Source organism: Pristiophorus japonicus, chromosome 9 (assembly GCF_044704955.1).
Source record: "Pristiophorus japonicus isolate sPriJap1 chromosome 9, sPriJap1.hap1, whole genome shotgun sequence".
NCBI lineage: Eukaryota > Metazoa > Chordata > Chondrichthyes > Pristiophoridae > Pristiophorus > Pristiophorus japonicus.
The window spans coordinates 226,214,019-226,222,454 of NC_091985.1; the positions used below are offsets into that span (position 1 = coordinate 226,214,019).

At 48.2% G+C, this 8,436-nt stretch overlaps 1 protein-coding gene across 1 annotated transcript; it reads right to left on the bottom strand.

The window, feature by feature from the left end:
• Window positions 1-267: 267 nt before the first annotated feature.
• Window positions 268-8,023, bottom strand: LOC139273760 (zinc finger protein 774-like). The gene is made up of 2 exons (XM_070890818.1): window positions 7,858-8,023; window positions 268-3,894 (listed from the first exon to the last, which is right to left on the bottom strand). The coding sequence occupies exon 2, from the start codon at window positions 3,795-3,797 to the stop codon at window positions 2,928-2,930; it is 870 nt and encodes a 289-aa protein (XP_070746919.1). The 5' UTR covers window positions 3,798-3,894; window positions 7,858-8,023; the 3' UTR covers window positions 268-2,927.
• Between the last annotated feature and the right edge of the window lie 413 nt (window positions 8,024-8,436).

Here is an 8,436-nt window from a genome sequence, read left to right on the forward strand (position 1 = left end):
ATGGGGGGAAGAGAGAGATGGGGGGGAAGAGAGAGATGGGGGGGAAGAGAGAGATGGGGGGGAAGAGAGATGGGGGGGGAAAGAGAGAGATGGGGGGGAAAGAGAGAGATGGGGGGAATAGAGAGATGGGGGGAAGAGAGAGATGGGGGGAAAGAGATGGGGGGGAAGAGAGAGATGGGGGGGAAGAGAGAGATGGGGGAAGAGAGAGATGGGGGGAAGAGAGATGGGGGGGAAGAGAGAGATGGGGGGAAGAGAGAGATGGGGGGGGAAGAGAGAGATGGGGGGAAAGAGAGAGATGGGGGGGAGGAAAAGAGAGAGAGAGTGACATGGGGGGAAGAGAGAGACATGGGGGAAGAGAGTGACATGGGGGAAAGAGAGAGACATTGACATGGAGGAGAGATTGACATGGGGGGGGGAAAGAGAGAGAGATGGGGGAGAGACACACATGGGGGGAAAGAGAGACATGGGGAGGGGAGACAGATGGGGGAGAGACACGAGGAGAGGGGGGGCGGTGTGTGGAACTCAGGGAAGACTCATCACGTTCTTCCAAACCCACACCCTTTACACCCACAGCCAATTTCTCGGAAAGCTCGGTGCATGTGTTACAAGGGCCATCGTTGGAGTGGATGAAATCCGGAAGTCACGACACTGTCACTATTCACTTCATACCCAATAAACCCGTTAACAATCCGTGACCCACACACAGTGTCCCATCTATAGCAGGGCGGGGGAAGAAGGTCAGGAACTTGGGCTGGGATGGGGTCAGGACCCTTTGCTGGGTTGGGGAGCTCTAACCTCGGAGTCCTGCAGTCAGAGCGGCTCGAATTACACTTTGCAAAGTCACTCAGAACTTGGGCTGGGTGGTTCCAATTACACATTCCAGAGAAACTTCTGGGTGTGGTTTATCCTCCAAGGGGACCAATCAGCAATCAGGTCATGTGATAATGGAAAGCCAATCAGAGCATTTTTATAATGCAAATAACTCCATCCCAGTTTAACCTGTCTATACAGCATGTCTTTCTATACAAAATAGAAAAAAATCTATTTGTGACACACACACAATTAATAATTAAATCATAATGTGATTGTGAGAATCGATTGTCACCTCTTGATACCTTCCATACCCACCAGTCGCAGAAGGTATCAAGTCTATGATTAGGCAGAGTCAACATGGTTTTATGAAAGGGAAATCGTGTTTGACAAATCTTATGAAGTTTTTTTGAAGATGTAACTAGTAGGATGTATAAGGGGGAACCAGTGGATGTAGTGTATTTGGATTTTCAAAAAGCATTCAATAAGGTGCCACGCAAGAGGTTATTACACAAAATTAAAACTCATACCTTAGTGTATGGAGTGCAACGAAGGTTCACTGGGCTGGTTCCTGGGATGAGGGGATTGCCCTTTGAGGAGAGATTAAGTAGACTAGGCCTATAAGGTAAGAATGTGGAACGCTCTACCATAAGGAATAGTTGAGGTGAATAGCATAGTTGCATTTAAGGAGAAGCTAGATAAGCACATGAGGGAGAAAAGAATAGAAGGATCTGCTAATAGGGATCGATGAAGAGCACTGGGAGGAGACTCGTGTGGAGCAGAAACACCAGCATTGACCAGCTGGGCCGAATGCCCTATTCCTGTGCTGAAGACTCTATGTAAATCTATGTAGCTCTATGTAACTATGTCTTCTGACTCTTGATATAGTTGGAAAATATTTTGCTATTATTACAATAATTATGCACCATCTTTTTTTACCAAAGAACTCCTGACTTCTCTAATGGCTGCTTTTGTCTCCCCCAGTTGTGGGTGATATTTGTCCCTATTCTCCTGTAAAGTGATTTGGGGAGTCAGGCATCCTTCACTACCTAGGCCTACGTTGGCACGTAAAACCCCAGTTGCTTCCTCAGTAAGGATTCCTCACCATGTATTAGTCAGGATAACGAAATCCAGCATTCTTACAGTCCACTCCTGGAGGCCACACTCCCTGAGCCTACACCTTCAGCGGGGTCACTGGTGGAGTTCTGCAGTGGGAGTGATCCCAGAGTAACTGTCAGGGTCACACCCCATGACCCCCATGATGTTCCGGGTCGTGTATTTTTAGTAATCCTGGTGTCTAACATGCACACATCAATAAAACAGAGAATTCCTGGAAACACACTGCAGGTCCTTCTATATCTGGAGATCAAATGTCTGGTGTATAATTGTACCAGCAGTTAACAGGCTCCTGTGAACTCCCCCGTCTGCTATTTTAATGCAGACTTTAACCAATTTAGTTCAAACGGGTGGATTGTAAATGAGTTAATGCCTGCCTTAAAATGGTGCTCAGGACTGTCACACAAACACATTAAAGGTTCGTGGAATAATTGTCATTTTTAGCCTGGGAACTTAAACCTGCTGTTTCACTTTCAGTCGGGAAGAGATTGCGGTTTTACACCAATCTCTGATTTGACAGCATGTTGCCAGCATTCACTGTTTTTCCTGACTCTAAACACAGTTGTAAAGAAGTCAATCTGTTCTGTGCCCAGAAGCTCTGAACCATGGAAGAAAGCATATGGGATACATTTCTTACACGCCTCAAGATTAACCCGCACGGTAACTTTGCTGTCAGTGAAGAGAGACGAGAAAGACCAAAGTGCCGTTTGCCCCTTTGTGTGTCCAGGCTGAAGTTCTGTTCCCACCATACGATCCTCTCCCCAGGTTGTCCTTTCTGAGCTCCAGCCAGGTGATGCTAAACACTCAGGTGGGAAAGACAAAAATCTACAGCAATGTGCTCAAAACAAAGCTGATTTATCTGCCATGTAACCAGAAAATTAAACTCCAGCCCAATTATACGAGTTACTATCAGCAGAAACAAACCACAATTGTCAGAATGAACACGATTCAGTCCTGGATGTGATTACAGCAGCACGAACAGCAGAATCCAATCCCTGCAGTCACTTGTGAACTCGCTGGTGTGTCAGCAGGTGGGATGACCGAGTGAATCGCTTCCCACACTCAGAGCAAATGAACGGCCTCTCCCCAGTGTGAAGTCGCTGGTGTCTCAGCAGGTGGGATGACCGAGTGAATCCCTTCCCACACTCAGAGCAGGTGAACGGCCTCTCCCCAGTGTGAACTCGCTGGTGTGTCAGCAGGTCAGATGACTGAGAGAATCCTTTCCCACACTCGGAGCAGGTGAATGGCCTCTCCTCAGTGTGAACTTGCTGGTGTGTCAGCAGGTGGGATGACCGAATGAATCCCTTCCCACAGTCAGAGCAGGTGAACGGCCTCTCCCCAGTGTGAAGTCGCTGGTGTGTCAGCAGATTGGATGACCGAGTGAATCCCTTCCCACACTCCGAGCAGGTGAATGGCCTCTCCCCAGTGTGAACTCGTTGGTGTGTCAGCAAGTCGGATGACTGAGAGAATCCTTTCCCACACTCGGAGCAGGTGAACGGCCTCTCCCCAGTGTGAATTCGCTGGTGTGTCAGCAAGGTGGATGATTGCGTGTAACCCTTTCCACAAACGGAGCAGGTGAATGGCCTCTCCCCAGTGTGAACTCGCTGATGTTTCAGCAGGTGCGATGAACGAGTGAATCCCTTCCCACACTCAGAGCAAGTGAATGGCCTCTCCCCAGTGTGAACTCGCTGGTGTGTCAGCAAGGTGGATGACTGAGTGAATCCCTGCCCACACTCAGAGCAGGTGAACGGCCTCTCCCCGGTGTGACTGCGCTTATGTCTCACCAGGCCAGAGGCTTGGCTGAAGCCTCGTCCACACACACAACACGTGTGTGCTTTCTCCACACTGTGAACAGTGCTTTTTGCTTCCATGTTCAAAGGCTAATGATATTCAGGTCATGATGAATCTGTCAGATCTTGATGCGATGTTTGGTTTGAGTTTCCACTCTGCAAATCCTTCCCTTCTAATCTGTGAAATGAATTTAAAACAGGAAAAAAGGAGTGTGAGAGAGAACCCACAAAAAAATACAGGTTGTGAAATTGAACTTAATGAATCTGGTAATTTTTTGGGACCAGCACTAGGAAAAAAGTTACCTTGAAAGCTGCCGGATTGTCATAAAAAATCAACTACCTCACTAATGTCCTTCAGGGAAGAGAATCTGTCACCTGGTCTGAGCCAGCACAAGACTCTGGGGAGAGAGAGAGAGAGAGAGAGGTGAAAGGGAGAGAAAGAGGTGAGAGGGAGAGAGAGAGAAAGAGGTGAGAGGGAGAGAGAGAGAGAGAGAGAGCGAGAGGGGGAGCAGGAGGGGGCAAAGGAGAGGGACTTTAAACATCTGCAACTCAACCAGAACTTTGACAAAACCCACGATCTCCCTTCACCACCTAGGACAAGAGCAGCAGGTGCATGTGAACACTGTTGCCTCCAAGTCACACACTATGCTGACTTGGACATATATCACCATTCACTGATTGTCGCTGGGTGAAAATCCTGGAACTCCTTACGTGACAGCAATGTGGGAGTTGCTTCACCACACGGACTGCAGCGGATCAAGGCGGCGGCTCACCATCACCTTCTCCGCGGCAAACTGGGATTGGCAATAAATGCTGGCCTTGCTCGTGACACCCACAACCCAAGAATGAATTAAAACAAATCAGTATGTGTAAAATTGATTAAAAGCCGCCACTGAAATACTCGTTCATAAAGTCGCCTTTGACAGTCCCACATGGGGAATTGTTGGTCCCACTGGGCCCAGAAATACTGGGGGTTAAACCTAGCAGCTTTTCCTCCATCCCCCACTCCAGCTCAAACTGATGCAACAAACGGACCCACACAGGAGGCCCGGGACTGACTTCCACATCCAGCACCCATCCCGATACAGAGCGGCCCAGAATTGCTGGGCCTGCTGTATAAATGCAGGTTGTTGTTGTCCTTGTGTGGGGGATGCTCTTGCTGCCCCCGGGGTTTCCTGGTGCCAGGGCCCTGGCCACACGTCCGCCGGCTCTGACTCGGGGCCTGAAACCCGCACTCAGTGTTGCTGAGGCCGCGCTCTCTCCGCTCAGTCTCCCGGAGCCACACCGCACATGCTCCCTGCAGGAAGGCGGTCCCCGGGGACCAGCCCTTCCCATGCCTGCGTGCTGCCCCCAGCTGATGGAGATAGGGCGTATTCCAATGCGCGGAGCACTCTGGGTAAGAGCATCCGCCATTTTCTATATTGTTTCTCTGGAGTTCCTATTCCGAGTTTCAGACACAGTGCCAAGTGGACCAGGTGTTTAAAGGTCATTAATTTCCCTCGTCCCTTGTCGTTGTTAGTTTAAGGTACAGAGACTGATTTCCTTCACTATGCTTCTATTGTGATATGTAGAGAATGAAAGACTTGCATTTATATGGTGCCGTACACGACCACCGGACATCCCAAAGCGATTTACTGCCAGTGCTGTACTTTTTGGAGTGTAGTCACAGTTATAATGTAGGAAACGGGGCAGCCAATTTGCGCACAACAAGCTCCCACACCAGCAAGGTGGTACTGTCCAGATAATCTTTTTTAGTGATGTTGATTGATGTATGAATTTTCACCAGGACAAAGGGAGGTAACACCCTCACTCTTCTACGAAGTAGATCTTTTGCACCCATCCAAGAGAGCAGACAGGATCTCAGTTTAATGTCTCATCCAAAAGACGGCACCTCCGACAGTGCAGCACTACATTAGTACTGCACGAGAGTGTCAGCCTAGATTTGTGTGCTGAAGTCTGTGGAGTGGGACTTCAACCAACAACTGTTCTGACTCAGGTGAGGATGCTACCAACTGAGCCACAGACTGATACGTGGACAATGTCACACCTTTCTGCACCTTTAGTAGTTAAAGTAACATCCTTCCCGTTAGTAGTGAGTCACATTCGCTGGGGAGACTGCTTTCTATTTTGGTGGCTTCAGCCTTTAAAGTTCTCATCCTCCAGCCTTGCAACCCTCTGGGACTCTGCGCTCCTCGAACTCTGGCCTCTTGTGCAACCCCCACTTCCTTCACTCTACAGTTGCCGGCTGTACCTTCAATTGCCGAGGCCCCAAGATCTTTGACCAAGCTTTTGGTCGCCTGTCCTAATGTCTCCTTCTTTGGCTCGATGTCAGTATTTGACTAATTACACTCTTGTGTACATCATAACTCTTCCCTCTAACACCATGGTTCAGAGCTTGTTACTTTTGTCTAGATTTCCAATAAGACCTGGATGGCTCCCAGAATATCCCGGTGACCAGGACTACATGCAGCATACCAAGTGCAATGTGACCAGGCAGCTTCGGCATTACCTCTGGGTATTGGAACTGAACTGATTTGACAATATGATCCAACATGCTACGTCCTTTGTTTATTGATGAGCCACACCTTTTAGGAATGATGAGTGGTGACTCAACTAACACCCTTCCCACTTGTCGAGTTCTTTCACACACATTTCTATTTAACCCTGATGAGCCTTTTTTTATATTGAATTTTATTTGTAATTTCATTCTTTGAAAACTCCCTTTGTAAGATCCTATTTGTTTCATCTGAATTCACATTCTTTCCGAACTTGGTGTCGTCTCCAAATGTAACTTTTATATTATGATTATGAGTCCAGGTCACCTTTGTAGACCAAGACCGGGAGGGATTTCCAGCATGGACCCCTGGGGTAACCCACTCAGTATTCTCCCTTTGCAACCTAGCTTCACATCGACAGTAATTAATCAAGGTGTATGTTTCACAGTGAAAGCTACTGACCTTAGTTTGTAAAACGGTCTCTCAAATAATACTTTATCAAAGGCCTAATTCTAAAAAAAGGTTTAAGAAGTTGGTTAGGCAAGATCTATCTATTAACTCTGATTCTCTCTCCACAGATGCTGCCTGACCTGCTGAGTATTTCCTGTTTTTATTTATAATAGAGAAGGGTGAAGCTGTGTCTGTCCCTTTAACGGCAGCTGCCCAGATACAGGGTACTGTCCCTTTAAGAATGAGTGACGGGGACAATCCAGATTCTGCTTTAAGGTTTTCTGGGGAGGATGTCAGGAGCCTAGCACACAGGCGTGGGACAGGCTCTGCGCGGACGTCAGTCGGAGCTGCAGGTCGGCGGGAGCGGGGTCGGGAAATTAATAAACTGCGGGTAGGCCGCGCAGCACTGTTTATAAAGCTGGAGAACAGCCTCAGGGCTCGAATGTGTTCCACCGAACGACGGCTGTGATGCCTTTTCTTGGTGAAAGGCCTGGGTTACACACTGCCATCTTGGTGGAGGAAAGACGGAACGGTTCCCCGTGCAGCACGGCGCATGCGCGGCCATCTTGGTGCAGGAGCAGTAGAGTGGGCGGGGCTTCAGGGTCCCAGTGACCAGGAGAGAAAATCATTGACTGATTGATTTTATTCTCACTCTGCACACAGGGGATGTAAAACTGAACCCAACCAGAGCAGAGGGAGAGAGAAAACTGGGAATGGAGGAAAGAAATGTTAGAGATGGTGCGATGGGTTTGGACTTCAGCACAGGGAGGAGGGAGAGTGTGTGGGACAGGGATTTACAGCTTTGGGGGAACAAGAGAGGAAAGAATGTTCCATAGAAACTAGAATTGTCTGTTCTGAATTTCTATCCTGTACTTAATGATAACTTTTGTAGAATCCTTTTACACAGAGCATTAGGAGAGGAAATATAGAAGGGAAACGCAAACCAAACATCACATCAAGATCTGACAGAGTCACTCGATTCACCAGGACCTGAATTTCATCGGCCTTTGAATGTGGAAGGAGAAATGTTTGTCTGTTCTGTCTGTGGGAAAAGATTTCAAACATCAGTGTGACTGGAAAAGCACCGAGACACACACACACCCGAGTGAGAGTGTTCCAGTGCACTGACTGTGGAAAGAGCTTTAACCAGTTACACAGCCTGAAAAAACATCGCATCATTCACAGCGGGGACAAACCATATACGTGTGTGGACGAGGCTTCAACTGATTGTTCAACTTGGAGAGACACAAGGACACCCGCACCACGGAGAAACTGGCAATGTGGGGACTGTGGGAAGGGATTCAATGCTCCATCACTGCTGGAAATTCATCAACGCAGTCACACCGGGGAGAGGCCGTTCACTTGCTCTGTGTGTGGGAAAAGATTCACTCAGTTATCCACCTCACTGAACACAAGCAAGTTCACACGGATAAGAGACTTTTTAAATGCTTTGACTGAGAGAAGAGCTTTAAAAGCAGAAATGATCTGCTGGCACACCAACACACTCACACTGGGGAGAGGCTGTTCACCTGCTCCGTGTGTGGGAAGGGATTCACTCAGTTATCCACCCTGCGGAAACACCAGTGAGTTCACACTGGGGAAAGAGGTTTTAAATGCTCAGATGAGCTGAGTAAACACCAGCTTATTCACACTGATAAAAGATCATTCAGGTGCTCGCACTGTGGGAAGAGCTTCAGGCAGTCATCAACCCTCATTGTACACCAGCGAGTTCACACTGGGGAGAGGATGTTCACCTGCTCTGTGTGTCGGAAGGG

Bases quoted from the DNA above. Each gene is read 5' to 3' on its own strand.
- LOC139273760 (XM_070890818.1), bottom strand. From the start codon at position 3,797: ATGGAAGCAAAAAGCACTGTTCACAGTGTGGAGAAAGCACACACGTGT.